This window comes from Berghia stephanieae, chromosome 5, assembly GCF_034508935.2.
Source record: "Berghia stephanieae isolate SIO BIC M18660-M18661 chromosome 5, UCSD_Bste_1.3, whole genome shotgun sequence".
NCBI classification, from domain to species: Eukaryota; Metazoa; Mollusca; class Gastropoda; order Nudibranchia; family Aeolidiidae; genus Berghia; species Berghia stephanieae.
The window spans coordinates 41,627,286-41,648,227 of record NC_088364.1 but is presented as its reverse complement, the minus strand read 5'-3'; the positions used below and the strand labels follow the sequence as shown (position 1 = coordinate 41,648,227).

Below are 20,942 nucleotides of genomic sequence, written 5' to 3'. Positions count from 1 at the left end.
AGCATTTTCGCGTGACGTTTGGCACAAAGGTAAGGTAATGAAAAAGTTCATGATCGATCGGTAACTAATAATTACTTATTAAAATGGGATGCTAAATTATGAAAACACGACGAGCAGTTTCCGTTTTGCAAGTTGTTTCGTATTGCAGAGTGCACTATGACCCTATTTTCTCAATCTATTAATTTGAGTTATAGTTATGTTGTGCCTGCTGATGTGTGAATGAATGATCACTTTTGATTGTTGACTAAGCTAACTTGCAAGACTTACGTGGCATCCAAAATTCCTTGCCAACACTATCAGAGAATCCGAGATGGGCATCATCAATACCGAAAAACATACGGTGGGTTACTTGGACTTGGTGGTCATTCATAGTCAATTAGTCATGAGCTTGGGCTTGGGCTTGGGATCAACTCCTTTCACTTTCTTCATCTCATCTCATCCATTATTACTTGCACTCGTATCTTGCTACGATTTGTTAAATTAACCATAGAGTAAATGGAATAATCAATTTGTAAACGTTATGGAATGAATTTACATGTTTACTCTCTTTTATAAAAAAATAATTGTTGAATCTGAACTTACAAAATACAAGGCCAAGGATAGAGAAGAACTGTTGTTATAAAATAAATCCAGTTTAAGTTTAGAATTATAGACTTAAAGCGAATAAAGATAAAAATAAAATTGGAGAGAGGGACAAAGAGAGAGAGAGAGAGAGAGAGAGAGAGAGAGAGAGAGGGGGGGGGGGGCGCAATCACTTCTTGTTTGTATCATTATCAGTGGGCTGGCAAGAATGTTGTAGTTCTATCTCTAGATGGAAGACTTCTCTAAAGCTTTAGACTTAGACAAACCTATGTAAGAAGAATCTGTAGTCTGTAGTAACTACCGTGATTGCCAGAACTCGGTATTCTGGCTGTAGGACTCCATGGCTAGGATGAATCACGGAATTACTGAGTTAAAACTAGATATGTTAAAGTATAAAAATATAGCTTACCCTGAATCTAGTCGTAATGGTAGATAGATCAAGAGAAGGTCTGTAAGTGTGAGTCTGAGTCTGTAAAGGAGTAGGTGTAGAGAATGAAGTGTCCAGAAGTAAATGTCGTCTAAGAGTGTGGAATCTGGTGAGTGTAGAGCTTGAAGTAAGGAGTAAGTGTACAGTAGGTAAGTCTGGAAGTCAGTGTAGTAGGTAAGAGTCGTAGGTAAGTGTAGGTAAGTGTCGTAGGTAAGTGTGGAAGTAAGTGTGTGAATCGAGAGGTCCACTCGGCTTTATATGAGCCGGGTCAGCTCGGGACGAGGCAGAGCGGAAGTAGGAATGACCATTGCCAAGGTCACTAGCCGTACGATTGTTTACGGCTAGAGATCCCTACACTGCTCCCCCCTCAAAAAGGGCAGGGTGGCTGGATATGGGGTACTCACCTGCACCTTTCTGGAGCTCTCGGTATTACAGTGAACTAAAGGAGAGAAGCCCTTATCTAGGGCATAGCAACAAAAAAAAGGGGGGGTAAAATAAAATGAAGGCCCTTTCCTAGGGCCGAACAAAACATAAAGAAGGCCCTTACCTAGGGCTGAAATGAAAGGAAAGCCCTTTCCTGGGGCTGGGGCAAAAATAAATCTATTTACACGGTTGCTCGCCCTAGCACCTAGCTGTCTAAGACAGAGCTGTGGAGGGACAGCTCCATCGAGGGCTCTCTCTCCTTCATTCTTTTATTCTCCTCCCGGAGACGGGTGACCTCAGCCGCCTCGGTCCGGAGGGAGGCCAGCTCCTGCCTGGCCCTCTTAAGCTGATTCCGCAGGCTGCGGAAGTCCCTCCGGCGGCGGCGAGATTTGTCTCGGCTGTCGGTTTGCTCTAGGTCCTCCCTCCTATGCCTGCTGGGAGGCCGACCGCGGCTCTGTCGGGCCAGGGTACTCGTTCTGTGGGCCCGACGGGGCGAGCGGGACCGTCTCCTGCGGTCACGGGGCCTCCATTCCTGGTTAGAGTTAGAGGCGACGGGGGAGGTCCGGGATCTATTCCCAAGTCTCGAGGTGATTGGAGGAGTCCTCGAGCGTCTAGTGGAATTTCTCCAGGGTTGCCTGCGATACCGAATCGCGTGCTCCGGGTCATGTCCCGGAGGAGAGCGCCTGCCGGCCGCTCTCGGCATCTCTTCTCGGAATCGCAGGAAATCCCGGAAGAGGGTCACATCCCGTGAGAAAGAGGTCATCTGCGGAGATTAAAGAAAAAGATTAGTGAGAACAGGATGGGCAAATGAAAGTGTTCAGTTGCCTCGCTTGGTTCCTCGTCAGGTTGACACACCTGCAGTGAAACCAGTCGAAACACCTGTCACACGCAACCATGAGGTCTCCATCGTCCGGCTTTCCACAAGTACAGTACGTAATTTCCTGGCCAGACTCGATGGCCTCCCTTTCCTTTCGGATCCAGGTTGGGATAGTCCGGTCCCAACATGGCTTCAGGTGGTCATGGTTGACTGTCTTAATCTCCGAGTTCCTGAATTTGATAACGTATGTGGCGGGGGTCAGGACCGTGGAGATGATGGCCGGTCCAGTCTATACAGGTTTCAGCTTACTGGACTTTCCTTTCACATTCGATTTATCCAGGTAATAAACCGCCTGTCCCCTCTTGAAGGAATGGACGTGGGCTTTGATGTCGTAGTCCCTCTTCGTCCTCTTGAGCTCAGTTCGGAGGGTGGTTCACGCAGTCTCATGGGCTATCTCTAACCCCTGCTGTAGAGAGTTGACATAATCTGCAGAAGACCGCGGGTTAGTATGTTTCCCTGGTATAACCAATTCCACCGGTGTGCTCAAGTCCCTTCCTAACATCAATTTGTTAAAGGCGTAGGTATGACAAGGAGGTCTCGAGGGCCTTCGTCTCTTCTGTATAAGGCTCCATCGATCAGGAAGAACAGGTTGCATCAAGTCCGACATTTCAGGGTCTGCTCCTAATTTCAACCATAATAGCAGGTGGGTCATGTGATGATCATCCGACTGCAGCTTCCTGACATCCTCCATGTCAATGTTGTCAAGGCCAACTTGTGTCGAGTCGTCTTGTCTTACGACTTGTATTTGTGTCCATCCTCATTTGTAATATTCAACCCATTGACAATTGTGTCAGGGGACTTGAGGGGGACAGCACAGCTCACTCCTGACGTCATCCGGGCAGAGTTGTTCAATCCTCTGATCTGTCGCACTTTGCGTCCACCCTCGTTTATGATATTCGACCCAGTGACAATTGTGTCAGGGGACCCGAGGGGGATAGTGCAGTTCTTTCCTGACGTCATTCAGGCAGTGTCGTCCAATCTTCTGAGTTGTGTTCTACGTCCGCCCTCGTTTATAACATCCAACCCAGTGACAATTGTGTCAGGGGACCCGAGGGGGACGACGTAGTCCACTTCTGGTTCAAAGGTTCCCCATCTCTCCTGTGTTCGGGTGCAATATGCGCATCCGCCACAAGGCAATTCTGATAACGCCTTGTGAGGACGGTAGTGTTGGCAAGTGTCCGTCGTGGGAGGTCGAGATAAGGCATCAGCATTCATGTGCAGTGAACCAGAGCGGTGAACTATCCTCATGTTGTATTGACTGAGTTCTTCGATTCATCGGGCCAGTTGGCCCTCAATCCTCTTGAAGTTCATGAGCCAAGTAAGGCAGCGATGATCCGTTCGTACAGTGAATTCGCTGTCTAAGAGGTAGTGACGGAAGTGATTGGTAAAGCGCACAATTGCAAGTAGCTCCTTCCTGGTAGTGCAATAGCGCCGCTGAAGGGGTGTCAGGGTGAAGCTCCCATATGCAATCACCTTCTCTTCCTCTTCTTGGATCTGAATCAACTCGGCTCCGATGGCGAAATCTGAAGCATCAGTATCGAGGATGAAGTGGCCTGTCGTAGTGGGAATGGCCAAGACCGTGGGGAAGTAAGGCGTAGCTTGATCTCCTCAAAGGCTGCCTGCTGCTCATCACCCCAGATGAAAATTTTCTTTCTCAGAAGTCGTGTGAGTGGTTCTGATATTCCGGCAAAATCCTTTACGAAGAAGCGGTGGTAATTAGCTAAGCCCAAAAACTTCTCTATTCCCTTAATGGACGTAGGTGCTGGCCGATCCCGTACAGTGGCAATTGATTCCTCTGTCATAGACAACTGGTTTCTTCCTACCAAGAAGTTTAGTTTCTTTCCTGAAGAGCTCACATTTCCTGGGTTTGAGCTTCAGCCGGAAGGCACGAAGTCTGGTGAACACTTCCCTCAAGTTGTTGAAGTGGTCCTGGAAGGACTTCCCCAGTACACAGATGTCGTCCAAGTAGGCCAAGACAGAGTTCCAGTGTAAGTCCTTCAAGACGAGGTCCATTACTCTGCTGTAGGTGCTTCCAGAGTTGCAGAGTCCAAATGGCAGCTTGTTGAATTCAAATAGGCCCCTCCTCGTCCTGAATAAAGTCTAGATGGTGGGGCTTCTTTACATATCTGCACTCTGGTGCTGGGTTCGAATCCCCACTGTCTCTTAGTGCCAAGGCTTCCTTATTTCTTATATCAACAGTGGTCGTCGTCATCAAAAGGGTCCTTGGGTTCTGGAGCATCAGTGAAGTTATTTCCGTTTTGGGCACCGTGAGTGAAAAATAATAATTGGCTTCCTGAGGCTGTAGAGACTTCATAAACTTAACGATGTTCTCAGTACTACAGAAGTCTTTCTTGGTCATCTATACTCTCCTGATAGGGCAGGACGAACTGTCTGGCAGTCTGCCCAGAGACAATAATCCATGGACTGCTCTAAAGAGTAGTAGTCCATTAGAATTCATTCACCATGATGTTCTCCGACACGATTACCCTAATCTTCTGAGAATAGACTATGGGAAACAGTGTCAGTAACAAAGAAGCAAATCATAGTGTAACCTCAAGGTACTATTACGCCATGCAAGCAGTCAATGCAAGCTAAAAGCACAAAACAAAAATCAAGCAGGCTTAAAGCCAAGTAATAAAACTAGCACAAGCATGAAGCCAAAAACAATATAATTAGGCCAAGCTCATGCCAAAGCAAGCAAATGAATCAAGCTGCAAACAAGCTACGCTCTGTAAAAATATAATATATGAACATTTGTATATAATAGAGTAAGGATCACGGAGTAATTTAATGATAATAACAATCTATACATCTTCACAACAAAACAATTGCTCCAGGTCGCAGTCATGGCCATGTCGTGCACCAACACTTCACTGACCCATGGTGCGCGACCTGAGCATAAACATCACAATATGTATCATGTGACTCACTGAGAATTAGGTCCTCCAACTCGAACCTTGGTCGCAACAGATAATGCACCAACATCTCTCTGCGAGTGACCATCAAACTCAGTGAATCCAAACTATCATCAGATGGTTGCTTCCGAGTGGTCATCTCTACAGCTGCAGCCATGGTCAGGACATGCTCCGACATGTCACTGCACCATGCTGCCCAATCACAGTGGCCACTCGAAAGCAAACCTAGGTAACTAATACTATTGGTTGGTCTGTCACTCGAGGCCACTGCATGGTCAGGTCATGCTACAACATCTCGCTGCACCATGCTCTCTGACCTGAGTGACCTCCAACCAATAAAACCACAAAGTAATTACCAATTATAAAATGGGGGTGTCTGTTGCAGGATAGTCGCTCCTTAGGCCGCAGCCATGGTCGGATCATGCTCCGACATCTCACCGCACCATGCAGCCCGGCCCGAGCGACCATCAAACAACAAATCAAAATGAAGAAAATTAATGTACAAGTAATTATGTATGGTCTATTGAAAGATCAGCCACTCCCCAAGGCTTCAGCCATGGTCGAATCATGCTCCAACATCTCACCGCACCATGCTGCCTGGCCCGAGTGACCATCAAACAATAAATCACGATTTAAATGCTCAAAGAACTATCAAATCAAAATCCATGACAAGCAGCATACAAATAATATGTGTAGTCTATTGAAAGATAGGCCACTCCTCAAGGCCGCAGTCATGGTCGGATCATGCTCCAACATCTCACCGTACCATGCTGCCTGGCCCGAGTAGCCATCAAACAATAAATCAAAATTATACAAATACTAAATAAAAACAATTAGGTATGGTCTATTGAAAGATAGGCCACTCCTCAAGGCCGCAGCCATGGTCGGATCATGCTCCAACATTTCACCGCACCATGCCGCCTGGCCCGAGTGACCATCAAACAATAAATCAAAATTATACAAATACTAAATAAAAACAATTAGGTATGGTCTATTGAAAGATAGGCCACTCCTCAAGGCCGCAGCCATGGTCGGATCATGCTCCAACATCTCACCGCACCATGCCGCCTGGCCCGAGTGACCATCAAACAATAAATCAAAATTATACAAATACTAAATAAAAACAATTAGGTATGGTCTATTGAAAGATAGGCCACTCCTCAAGGCCGCAGCCATGGTCGGATCATGCTCCAACATCTCACCGCACCATGCCGCCTGGCCCGAGTGACCATCAAACAATAAATCAAAATTATACAAATACTAAATAAAAAATTAGGTATGGTCTATTGAAAGATAGGCCACTCCTCAAGGCCGCAGCCATGGTCGGATCATGCTCCAACATCTCACCACACCATGCTGCCTGGCCCGAGTGACCATCAAACAATAAATCAAAATTATACAAATACTAAATAAAAAATTAGGTATGGTCTATTGAAAGATAGGCCACTCCTCAAGGCCGCAGCCATGGTCGGATCATGCTCCAACATCTCACCGCACCATGCTGCCTGGCCCGAGTGACCATCAAACAATAAATCAAAATTATACAAATACTAAATAAAAAATTAGGTATGGTCTATTGAAAGATAGGCCACTCCTCAAGGCCGCAGCCATGGTCGGATCATGCTCCAACATCTCACCGCACCATGCTGCCTGGCCCGAGTGACCATCAAACAATAAATCAAAATTATACGAATACTAAATAAAAAATTAGGTATGGTCTATTGAAAGATAGGCCACTCCTCAAGGCCGCAGCCATGGTCGGATCATGCTCCAACATCTCACCGCACCATGCTGCCTGGCCCGAGTAGCCATCAAACAATAAATCAAAATTTAACAAATACTAAATAAAAAATTAGGTATGGTCTATTGAAAGATAGGCCACTCCTCAAGGCCGCAGCCATGGTCGGATCATGCTCCAACATCTCACCGCACCATGCTGCCTGGCCCGAGTAGCCATCAAACAATAAATCAAAATTAAAGAAATACTAAATAAAAAATTAGGTATGGTCTATTGAAAGATAGGCCACTCCTCAAGGCCGCAGCCATGGTCGGATCATGCTCCAACATCTCACCGCACCATGCTGCCTGGCCCGAGTAGCCATCAAACAATAAATCAAAATTATACAAATACTAAATAAAAAATTAGGTATGGTCTATTGAAAGATAGGCCACTCCTCAAGGCCGCAGCCATGGTCGGATCATGCTCCAACATCTCACCGCACCATGCTGCCTGGCCCGAGTAGCCATCAAACAATAAATCAAAATTATACTAAATATGAAAATAAGTACGGTCTGTTAAAAGATAGACCACTCACCAAGGCCGCAGTCATGGTCGGATCATGCTCCAACATCTCACCGCACCATGCTGCCGGGCCCGAGTGATCATCAAACAACAAATCAAGAAAAAAAAACAGACTTAAATAGAATAAAAATGAACCACACAAATCACCAAGGGATCCTCTCAGGAGAGGAAGGTGTGTGAAAGAAAAATAATAACTGAAGATATATAATAAAATCAATAGAAAGAGTAACCACAATCACAATGTAGCACTGGACAAGCAAAATCAATTCAAGGACAGATCAGATCACAAGAACTCAACTAATCACAGTCATAAGCAGTAAACAAAGTCAAGTCAAGGACAAAGCAAATCACAAGAATTCACAATAAATTACCAAAGATATAAACTAATCACTAATCACAGTTATAGGCAATAACAAAACAACAAAAAATATTTCCAGTAAAAAGAATAAAAAAGAAATCAAATGTAAAAAAAAATTTAAACAAAAAAAAAATCATGAAACATGACACCGTCCACAAGGTCACCAGACAGGTGTGACCTTGGAGTCAAGGACAGGACGACCTTGACACGATCAAACAAATTTCACGAACTGAAATTACCTACCACTGAAAGAAAAGGGAAGGGGGGCGTGGTCATACATATCACAGAATTCATTCAAGATTGAATATAAGAATCATAATAGAAAATTCCTGATGAAAAATAACGAAGTATTCACACGGTAAAAATCAATGAAATTCGAACTCCCATTCAACGAAATACGACGGTAGGAATTAATAAAATGGATAATGTAAAAAGTAGAAAAAAGTTTATTACCTGCTCGTGACGCCATTGTAGTAACTACCGTGATTGCCAGAACTCGGTATTCTGGCTGTAGGACTCCATGGCTAGGATGGGTCCAGATGGCCGGTGAATCACGGAATTACTGAGTTAAAACTAGATATTAAATAGATAATGTTAAAGTATAAAAATATAGCTTACCCTGAATCTAGTCGTAATGGTAGATAGGTCAAGAGAAGGTCTGTAAGTGTGAGTCTGAGTCTGTAAAGGAGTAGGTGTAGAGAATGAAGTGTCCAGAAGTAAATGTCGTCTAAGAGTGTGGAATCTGGTGAGTGTAGAGCTTGAAGTAAGGAGTAAGTGTACAGTAGGTAAGTCTGGAAGTCAGTGTAGTAGGTAAGAGTCGTAGGTAAGTGTGTAGGTAAGTGTCGTAGGTAATTGTGGAAGTAAGTGTGTGAATCAAGAGGTCCACTTGGCTTTATATGAGCCGGGTCAGCTCGGGACGAGGCAGAGCGGAAGTAGGAATGACCATTGCCAAGGTCACTAGCCGTACGATTGTTTACGGCTAGAGATCCCTACAAATCGTTTTTTAATTTTAAAAAATGTATTCATTTTGATATTGAATCAATAGGAAATTTAGTAGGCATTTAGTAGTTGTCGTTCTGTTAGATCGATATCTTCTAAGTGTTACTTGCTAGAGGTCGTGCTAGGTATTGCTCAGAAAATTTCGCACTGATGGCATTGACTTTTGTAAGTTTACTGTTGTGACAACAATGTCTAATTATTATAATAATATTAAAACATGGTAAAAGTATACTGATGATAATGATTACGGAGTTAAAAAAAAAATAATGAAGAAAATAAAAAAAATAATGGTAAAACAATGATAAATAAACAAATCAATAAATAAGCTTAAAAAAAAATAATATAAAAGAAAATAATGCACTAGTAGTAAGAAGCCAGATAATTAGAAGTTTAAAAAAATGAAAATAAAAAGTTGTCCCCATTGGGATTTGAACCCAGGACCTCCCAATCAAAAGTCAAACAGCTTAAACACTATGTTACAGATTCACCCAACATGTGGAGATCTTTAAAAAAATTATGCCACTTCTGTTTTGTTATTTTAAATTAACATTGCACATTAGCAGAAAAAACAAAACAAAAACAGGGCAGATGTTTTCTTTTGTGTATCTTTAGTGACTCTATTTTTGTGATCAGCCTTCGCAAAATGCTGGAGCGATATCTAGTCAGTGATGCCAAAACTCCGGTTTCACCGGAAAAAATTCCAGGTTCCGGGCAACTTCCGTCAAATTCCGGTGAGCTCAATTTGTGCCAAGGATACCCACCCCTCCAACCACCACATCATCATCACTGCCACTAGTATTACAACCATCATCACTACCACTACAACCACCACCACATCATCATCACTACCACTACCACAACTACCATCACTATTACAACCATTACAACAGTGTCAGTAACAAAGAAGCAAATCATAGTGTAACCTCAAGGTACTATTACGCCATGCAAGCAGTCAATGCAAGCTAAAAGCACAAAACAAAAATCAAGCAGGCTTAAAGCCAAGTAATAAAACTAGCACAAGCATGAAGCCAAAAACAATATAATTAGGCCAAGCTCATGCCAAAGCAAGCAAATGAATCAAGCTGCAAACAAGCTACGCTCTGTAAAAATATAATATATGAACATTTGTATATAATAGAGTAAGGATCACGGAGTAATTTAATGATAATAACAATCTATACATCTTCACAACAAAACAATTGCTCCAGGTCGCAGTCATGGCCATGTCGTGCACCAACACTTCACTGACCCATGGTGCGCGACCTGAGCATAAACATCACAATATGTATCATGTGACTCACTGAGAATTAGGTCCTCCAACTCGAACCTTGGTCGCAACAGATAATGCACCAACATCTCTCTGCGAGTGACCATCAAACTCAGTGAATCCAAACTATCATCAGATGGTTGCTTCCGAGTGGTCATCTCTACAGCTGCAGCCATGGTCAGGACATGCTCCGACATGTCACTGCACCATGCTGCCCAATCACAGTGGCCACTCGAAAGCAAACCTAGGTAACTAATACTATTGGTTGGTCTGTCACTCGAGGCCACTGCATGGTCAGGTCATGCTACAACATCTCGCTGCACCATGCTCTCTGACCTGAGTGACCTCCAACCAATAAAACCACAAAGTAATTACCAATTATAAAATGGGGGTGTCTGTTGCAGGATAGTCGCTCCTTAGGCCGCAGCCATGGTCGGATCATGCTCCGACATCTCACCGCACCATGCAGCCCGGCCCGAGCGACCATCAAACAACAAATCAAAATGAAGAAAATTAATGTACAAGTAATTATGTATGGTCTATTGAAAGATCAGCCACTCCCCAAGGCTTCAGCCATGGTCGAATCATGCTCCAACATCTCACCGCACCATGCTGCCTGGCCCGAGTGACCATCAAACAATAAATCACGATTTAAATGCTCAAAGAACTATCAAATCAAAATCCATGACAAGCAGCATACAAATAATCATGTGTAGTCTATTGAAAGATAGGCCACTCCTCAAGGCCGCAGTCATGGTCGGATCATGCTCCAACATCTCACCGTACCATGCTGCCTGGCCCGAGTAGCCATCAAACAATAAATCAAAATTATACAAATACTAAATAAAAACAATTAGGTATGGTCTATTGAAAGATAGGCCACTCCTCAAGGCCGCAGCCATGGTCGGATCATGCTCCAACATTTCACCGCACCATGCCGCCTGGCCCGAGTGACCATCAAACAATAAATCAAAATTATACAAATACTAAATAAAAACAATTAGGTATGGTCTATTGAAAGATAGGCCACTCCTCAAGGCCGCAGCCATGGTCGGATCATGCTCCAACATCTCACCGCACCATGCCGCCTGGCCCGAGTGACCATCAAACAATAAATCAAAATTATACAAATACTAAATAAAAACAATTAGGTATGGTCTATTGAAAGATAGGCCACTCCTCAAGGCCGCAGCCATGGTCGGATCATGCTCCAACATCTCACCGCACCATGCCGCCTGGCCCGAGTGACCATCAAACAATAAATCAAAATTATACAAATACTAAATAAAAAATTAGGTATGGTCTATTGAAAGATAGGCCACTCCTCAAGGCCGCAGCCATGGTCGGATCATGCTCCAACATCTCACCACACCATGCTGCCTGGCCCGAGTGACCATCAAACAATAAATCAAAATTATACAAATACTAAATAAAAAATTAGGTATGGTCTATTGAAAGATAGGCCACTCCTCAAGGCCGCAGCCATGGTCGGATCATGCTCCAACATCTCACCGCACCATGCTGCCTGGCCCGAGTGACCATCAAACAATAAATCAAAATTATACAAATACTAAATAAAAAATTAGGTATGGTCTATTGAAAGATAGGCCACTCCTCAAGGCCGCAGCCATGGTCGGATCATGCTCCAACATCTCACCGCACCATGCTGCCTGGCCCGAGTGACCATCAAACAATAAATCAAAATTATACGAATACTAAATAAAAAATTAGGTATGGTCTATTGAAAGATAGGCCACTCCTCAAGGCCGCAGCCATGGTCGGATCATGCTCCAACATCTCACCGCACCATGCTGCCTGGCCCGAGTAGCCATCAAACAATAAATCAAAATTTAACAAATACTAAATAAAAAATTAGGTATGGTCTATTGAAAGATAGGCCACTCCTCAAGGCCGCAGCCATGGTCGGATCATGCTCCAACATCTCACCGCACCATGCTGCCTGGCCCGAGTAGCCATCAAACAATAAATCAAAATTAAAGAAATACTAAATAAAAAATTAGGTATGGTCTATTGAAAGATAGGCCACTCCTCAAGGCCGCAGCCATGGTCGGATCATGCTCCAACATCTCACCGCACCATGCTGCCTGGCCCGAGTAGCCATCAAACAATAAATCAAAATTATACAAATACTAAATAAAAAATTAGGTATGGTCTATTGAAAGATAGGCCACTCCTCAAGGCCGCAGCCATGGTCGGATCATGCTCCAACATCTCACCGCACCATGCTGCCTGGCCCGAGTAGCCATCAAACAATAAATCAAAATTATACTAAATATGAAAATAAGTACGGTCTGTTAAAAGATAGACCACTCACCAAGGCCGCAGTCATGGTCGGATCATGCTCCAACATCTCACCGCACCATGCTGCCGGGCCCGAGTGATCATCAAACAACAAATCAAGAAAAAAAAACAGACTTAAATAGAATAAAAATGAACCACACAAATCACCAAGGGATCCTCTCAGGAGAGGAAGGTGTGTGAAAGAAAAATAATAACTGAAGATATATAATAAAATCAATAGAAAGAGTAACCACAATCACAATGTAGCACTGGACAAGCAAAATCAATTCAAGGACAGATCAGATCACAAGAACTCAACTAATCACAGTCATAAGCAGTAAACAAAGTCAAGTCAAGGACAAAGCAAATCACAAGAATTCACAATAAATTACCAAAGATATAAACTAATCACTAATCACAGTTATAGGCAATAACAAAACAACAAAAAATATTTCCAGTAAAAAGAATAAAAAAGAAATCAAATGTAAAAAAAAATTTAAACAAAAAAAAAATCATGAAACATGACACCGTCCACAAGGTCACCAGACAGGTGTGACCTTGGAGTCAAGGACAGGACGACCTTGACACGATCAAACAAATTTCACGAACTGAAATTACCTACCACTGAAAGAAAAGGGAAGGGGGGCGTGGTCATACATATCACAGAATTCATTCAAGATTGAATATAAGAATCATAATAGAAAATTCCTGATGAAAAATAACGAAGTATTCACACGGTAAAAATCAATGAAATTCGAACTCCCATTCAACGAAATACGACGGTAGGAATTAATAAAATGGATAATGTAAAAAGTAGAAAAAAGTTTATTACCTGCTCGTGACGCCATTGTAGTAACTACCGTGATTGCCAGAACTCGGTATTCTGGCTGTAGGACTCCATGGCTAGGATGGGTCCAGATGGCCGGTGAATCACGGAATTACTGAGTTAAAACTAGATATTAAATAGATAATGTTAAAGTATAAAAATATAGCTTACCCTGAATCTAGTCGTAATGGTAGATAGGTCAAGAGAAGGTCTGTAAGTGTGAGTCTGAGTCTGTAAAGGAGTAGGTGTAGAGAATGAAGTGTCCAGAAGTAAATGTCGTCTAAGAGTGTGGAATCTGGTGAGTGTAGAGCTTGAAGTAAGGAGTAAGTGTACAGTAGGTAAGTCTGGAAGTCAGTGTAGTAGGTAAGAGTCGTAGGTAAGTGTGTAGGTAAGTGTCGTAGGTAATTGTGGAAGTAAGTGTGTGAATCAAGAGGTCCACTTGGCTTTATATGAGCCGGGTCAGCTCGGGACGAGGCAGAGCGGAAGTAGGAATGACCATTGCCAAGGTCACTAGCCGTACGATTGTTTACGGCTAGAGATCCCTACAAATCGTTTTTTAATTTTAAAAATGTATTCATTTTGATATTGAATCAATAGGAAATTTAGTAGGCATTTAGTAGTTGTCGTTCTGTTAGATCGATATCTTCTAAGTGTTACTTGCTAGAGGTCGTGCTAGGTATTGCTCAGAAAATTTCGCACTGATGGCATTGACTTTTGTAAGTTTACTGTTGTGACAACAATGTCTAATTATTATAATAATATTAAAACATGGTAAAAGTATACTGATGATAATGATTACGGAGTTAAAAAAAAATAATGAAGAAAATAAAAAAAATAATGGTAAAACAATGATAAATAAACAAATCAATAAATAAGCTTAAAAAAAAATAATATAAAAGAAAATAATGCACTAGTAGTAAGAAGCCAGATAATTAGAAGTTTAAAAAAATGAAAATAAAAAGTTGTCCCCATTGGGATTTGAACCCAGGACCTCCCAATCAAAAGTCAAACAGCTTAAACACTATGTTACAGATTCACCCAACATGTGGAGATCTTTAAAAAAATTATGCCACTTCTGTTTTGTTATTTTAAATTAACATTGCACATTAGCAGAAAAAACAAAACAAAAACAGGGCAGATGTTTTCTTTTGTGTATCTTTAGTGACTCTATTTTTGTGATCAGCCTTCGCAAAATGCTGGAGCGATATCTAGTCAGTGATGCCAAAACTCCGGTTTCACCGGAAAAAAATTCCAGGTTCCGGGCAACTTCCGTCAAATTCCGGTGAGCTCAATTTGTGCCAAGGATACCCACCCCTCCAACCACCACATCATCATCACTGCCACTAGTATTACAACCATCATCACTACCACTACAACCACCACCACATCATCATCACTACCACTACCACAACTACCATCACTATTACAACCACCACCACCACTACTACAACCAAAACCACCACATCATCATCACTACCACACTACTACAACCACGACACCACATTATCACTACCATTACTACTACACCACCACCGCCACATCATCATCACTACCACTACTACTACAACCACCAGCCACCACCACCACATCATCTTCGCTACTACTACTACTACTAAAACCACCACTACCACATCATCATCAATACCACTACTACTACAGCCACCAGCATTACATCATCACTACCACTACTACTACAACCACCACTACCACCACATCATCACTACCCCTACTACTACAACCATCACCACCACATCATTACCACTGCTACTACAACCACCACCACCACATCATCACTACCCCTACTACTACAACCATCACCACCACATCATTACCACTGCTACTACAACCACCACCACCACATCATCACTACCACTACTACTACAACCACCACCACCACCACATCATCATTACCGCTACTACTACAACCACCACCACCACATCATCACTACCATTTGTACTACAACCACCATTACCACCACATCATCATCACTACCACCACCACTACTACAACCACCACCACCACATCATCATCATCACTGCAACTACCACTACTACTACAACCACCACTACAACATCAACATCACTACCACTACTACTACCACCACCACCACCACCACATCATCATTACCACTACTACTACTACAACCACCACCACCACATTATCATCACTACCACGACTACTACAAGAACCACCTTCACATCATCATCATTACCACTACTACTACAACCACCACCACCACATCATCATCACTACCATTTGTACTACAACCGCCATCACCACCACATCAACCACACTACGACAACCACCACATCATTATCATCACGACCACAACTACTACAACCACTAAACCACCACCACATCATCATCACTACAACTACTACTTCAACCACCACCACATCATCTTCACTACCACTACTACTACAACAACAACCACTATCACATTTTCATCATCACTACTACTATTACTACAACAACAACACCACATCATCCTTACTACCACCAGTACTACAATCTCTATCATTAGGTTTTGGCGCTTTACTTCATTTGAAATAAGTTAGGAAACTTTGGGATTGTATTTGGCAATGTGGTTATGTATCATAATATAATTCTAATCAGTTATCTATTTAGAACTATACAATATGTAAACACAATGCCAAATACCAATTCCATTTTCTTGTGTGCGGAAGTTCCTCTTTCAGCATTGAAATTCCTACGAGTGGTGTCTGAAACTCCTGTGAGCCAAATTTAAAATTGGCGTCTCTGTCTAGTGTTGCCTTCGGGGTCGCTCTATCCAGAGCAATATCTAATAACCTCAAAATTTAAAACTAGATCTGCTCTCTGATCTCTTAAAATCTTTTCTCATGTTGTTAATCGTCTGTGTCATTTCAGTGCAGAAAATCTGAGGGCACTACCTATTTTATACTGATTACATTGGCTTCCCATTGCAATGCTTTGCTATGTTTAAGAATGAGGCTCCAAAATATCTTCAAGGTCTTTTTTTGACTAATTATGTCCCCTCCAGAACTTCAAAATAATCTGATATATATAACGAAATTGGTTTTTCCAAGTTCTCGGTATATATAAAACTATTGGAGGAAGGTTGTTTACCATTTTTGTTCCTTAAGTATGGAACCCAATACCCAAGAACATGAGAGAATCCCCAAATATTGAGACTTTTAAAACCAAACTTAAACATTTTCTCTATTCTTAGAGAGTTCTAAAGTTTTGTCTCGATATGTATAAATGTAAGCTTGTATTTGTATTATTATAGGATATAGGTCCATAAATGTTTTCGTATTTGTTTGTTATATTTTGGAGTGACATTCCTTACTTGTATATTCAATAGGAGGTATGTTATGGTTAGATGAAATGTGGATTATGTAGGTGTATAAAATATATATTGATAGTATATTCTGTGATATGTATAATGCATGTTTTGTATGATGTATGTATGTAGTATGTATGTATGTATGTATGTATGTATGTATGTATGTATGTATGTATGTATGTGTGTGTGTGTGTGTGTGTTATGTCCATCTGTCTGGGGTTGGGGGGGGGGGGGTTGTCAAACTTTAACCAGATTAAAATTTTCTCCCTCAGATTCATATTGTTACACCATTGAATATGTTTTTAAATATTGAATGACGTAACATTAATGTTAAAGCATCTTGAAATAATGGATTAAAAGTAAATATGGCTTGAAGTCTTGCAATTTTAGTTTTTGACCAAACTTTCGGAGCTTGAATCAACTGAAAACATAAATTATCAGAATGGTGCCAGCTGTTGATATAAATAGTTATATTTCAATAAATGATGGTGTCATCAAAGTTGACACCTCTTTAGGAATGATGGGTTACTTTGGCCTGATTGCCGCAATCTGTTTCTTATTAGTAATCAATTTAATTGAATTTCTTTATCTTTAATTTTTGTTTCAGATATAACCTTATAGACGAGGTTTTACTCTTTCTTCAAGACCAAAAAGAAAAAAATATTTCTTGTGTGAACTCTGCTTTCCTGGGTGTGGAGAAGAACGTCAATTTAAACAATATGTCACTGTCAGAAGATTCAGATTTGAGACAACGCAATCCTCAGTCATCATCAGCAACAGTTTCTGATCAACCGTTCACATCGTCTCCACCAAAGAAGAAAGATGCGGTAAGTCTTATCATTGTTTTTTTTTCTTCAATTTTACAATGGCAGAAAATAATCATACCAGCCTTACATATTAATTTTCTAAAAAAAAAATAATGCTCAGTGTCTTTTAGGGCTTAAAATAAATGAAAATAGACTTGAATATTCTATTTCATGACCTTTTCCTTAGGTATTGTAGAATTGATACACATGAGGATGTCACAAGAGTTCAGTAGGCTAACACTACATGGGGAGCAGATCTAAAAACAGTCAGGACAACCACACTAGCCCTCTGCTATTCATCATCCGAATACGCCTCACCAGTCTGGGCAAAATCATGCCATGCCAAAAAGATTGACCCTGAACTACATAACACTTGCCGAATCATTCCTGGTAACTTGAAACCGACTGCAGTTCCAGTCCTCTATCGGCTGGCTGGCATTGCACCTCCCCACATTTGAAGAGCCATTGCTTCCAAAGCCCAGAAATATAAACATGAAATGGACCCAAGGCACCCCCTCCATGTCCACAACCCAACGACAAGTAGACTGAAGTCGAGAAAGAGTTTCATGATGGAAGAAAGAATTTACCCTGACCATACAGTTGTATACAGACTTTCCACATGCCAGGAGTGGGACAATCATGCAAATGAAGCCGTTGAAGATCCGAGAGAAGAACTGCCCTACAGAATTGAGCTTTCCAGGAATGAATGGTTAGCACTGAACATAGCATGGGCAAAACTTGGGAGAACAGCTGGAAGCATGAAAAAGTGGGGGCTGGTTGAGACTAGCTTGTGTACATGTGGATGCCCAGAGCAGACGATGGAGCACATCCTTATAGAATGCCAGGACAGGCCCAGCTGCACTGATCATGACCTAAGAGTCTGCTCTTCAGATGCTGTGGAGTGGGTTCGTTGTTGGACCACAAGCTATGATGATGAGTAGGCACTTGATCGCAGGTGTTTTGTTTTTGCTATTTAGAATGGTAACTTTCAAAATATTCAAAATCATCATCACAGTAAAAGAAGGAGGGTAAAGCGCACATGGTTGAACATACATAGAATGTCTTTTAAACTATCTCATACTTTCTGATTTTATCCCATTGAAAGTTTGCTGTATTCTTGTCTAGATGATCATACCCGCAGGCTAAATGACAAGCCAGTACAATGAGTTGGTAAATAACACACCTGTACTAATTGTGTTGCAAAATCCTTTTTGTTAATTTGCAAATCATAGACCACCTATACCATTTTCCAGATGTTTATCGTGCACCAGTGCCTACAATCAAATTTTTAATTTTATTACTCATAACGTTCTTTGTATTTTTTTTTTTCTTTCCATTCATAGCCTTCCTCTGACAGTGAGGAGGATGATTTACCTTTGAAATCAACCAAAGATACATCGGAGCTTCTGCCCCAAGCATCAGACAAAACAACAGAAGCTCTTGACAGTGCATTGAAGGATTTGACACCAAGGTAACAATGTTGATTTCTTATATGACAAATTTTCAAGATGCCTTTGAAATTAATATTGATGTGTAAATTGTAATTTTTTAAAAGTTGTTCCTGCAAGAGTCAAAAGACTTGGATCAAATTTTATTTGTTAAAAGACTTTTACAGCAATGACTTACTAACATAATGCAATAATTTATGACGATTCCCGTTTGTTCCTATTTCAGATGGAGAAATTGGATAATCAGAGGCATCTTTACCTGGGTAATGATTTTGTCGTTTGCAGTCATCATCTACTTAGGACCTCTTGCATTGCTTCTTGTGGTGAGTGTGATGGAGCTGGAAGTGAAATGCATATGTCACCTTTTAATATTGTTTTGTTTTGGGATGAAGAAGGATTTTCACCAGAAAAGATCCTTGAAAGTATCATTTGCTTTTTATTTTATGGTGATTTATCAGTTTAAAAAAATAATTTAAGCAATCTAATATTTACCCTGGAGATGATTGAGATTTAACTGTAATGCTATTCTTAAATAACAAATGTGCTGACCTTTCTTCAATGAATTTTATTCAAGATAAAAAGGAGAATGAATACCTTCTTCACAATTTTAAAAAAAATGACAATTTCCCTGCAAACTCTCTCCAGATTCTCGGTCTCCAAATCAAATGCTATCATGAGCTCATCACCATTGGCTATGTGGTATATAGATCCTATGACTTGCCATGGTTTAGAACCCTCAGCTGGTACTTCTTATTCTCTTCAAACTTTTTCTTTTTTGGGGAAAGCATGATTGGAAACTATGGCCTCCTGCTTTCCAATACGGTAAGACATATTAGAAATTTGTACATTTGATTAGAAATTGATTAAAACAGTCGTAGGTCTGGACTAATATCAACCTAAGATAGATGCTTGAAAAGTTCCTTAAGTCAAATTATTGAGGTACTATGAAGGTGGTCAGTGGATGATTGGGGTTTAATGGCCCTATTGTAATGCAGAGATGTCAATATATTGTCCATATTTGTAGCTGTAAAGAACCACTATTACTTCTAAACCATCACATAAATAATTAGTTGTGAAAAAAAAAATGAGAGGAAATCTTGCAGGTTAATTTAGAACAGATTTCAAAAGTTGAAATTTTATCTATTTTCTATTTTTAAATCTTAGTCTTATATTTCAATTCTTCTGATTCGCAGGACTTCCTCCGTCCCTTTGTGACCTACCACAGATTCATCTCATTTTCTCTCTACACGGCTGGACTTGTGGCCTTTGTCTGTAGTCTAGTCAAAAAACACTACCTTAAGCAGTTTACACTGGTAAGCATATTGATATAACTTCATTAAAAAAATTATTAACCAATATACCAGTTGAGATTAAATAAATCCAGCCTCATTCATGTCCCAAAGAAAAAATCAAATCGATCACTATTCAGGACATTCAATGGCAATGATCATGAACCACTAATCCAAATTATGGGATGGTAATGAGATTATCAAATGGATAAAGCTTTACATTAACAGACAGAGGACTCACTTAAAATCCAATGGTGAGCATTTAACCTTTTCTTGAACAAGAAACTTAGCCACTTTGATTCAGAGCATGACTATACCAGGAACCTACCAGTTTGAAGGCAAGTGTCATACCACAAGACCAGAAAAGCCGTGTAATATAGGGGATTTTTTAAAAGTAATTTTTATCTTTTGTTTTCTATTTAATTTGAATTGATAAATTACATCACTGCTTTTAAGATTCTTAGAAAAAAAAACGGACAAAATTTTCTGATCTGCATATGTCTATCATCTGATGTATATGGTTTCTAAGTTTGAAATACCATTTTTTACCAGTTTTGGTTTACCCATTAATTTGAAATATGTCTACAACTTTGAGGTCTTAGAGAAAAGAGCTACAGAGGGACACTTTATTTTAAGGTTACATTTTGACCTAAAAGGGATTTGGTTGTTTGATTTAGGAAAAATGACATGTCGCTGAAGAAGGTGATTAATCTAAAGATATTTAAAGTTAAGAAAAGCTTAACATTTCTAAGTTTTCAGACAAAAATAACTCAGCTGTTATAATAATATAAGA

General features: G+C 40.8%; 1 protein-coding gene across 1 annotated transcript in view; it reads left to right on the top strand.

Annotated features, from left to right (window-relative positions):
* The first annotated feature begins 77 nt into the window (after window positions 1-77).
* The window catches only part of LOC144972938 (phosphatidate cytidylyltransferase, photoreceptor-specific-like), a 28,085-nt gene continuing 7,220 nt past the window's right edge, over window positions 78-20,942 (top strand). The window contains exons 1-6 of the mRNA XM_078914775.1: window positions 78-340; window positions 17,214-17,433; window positions 18,756-18,883; window positions 19,087-19,183; window positions 19,506-19,682; window positions 20,054-20,173. Of these exons, the coding sequence (XP_078770901.1) occupies window positions 17,326-17,433; window positions 18,756-18,883; window positions 19,087-19,183; window positions 19,506-19,682; window positions 20,054-20,173 (630 nt within the window). The 5' untranslated portion in view covers window positions 78-340; window positions 17,214-17,325. The remainder of the gene's footprint in view (window positions 341-17,213; window positions 17,434-18,755; window positions 18,884-19,086; window positions 19,184-19,505; window positions 19,683-20,053; window positions 20,174-20,942) is intronic.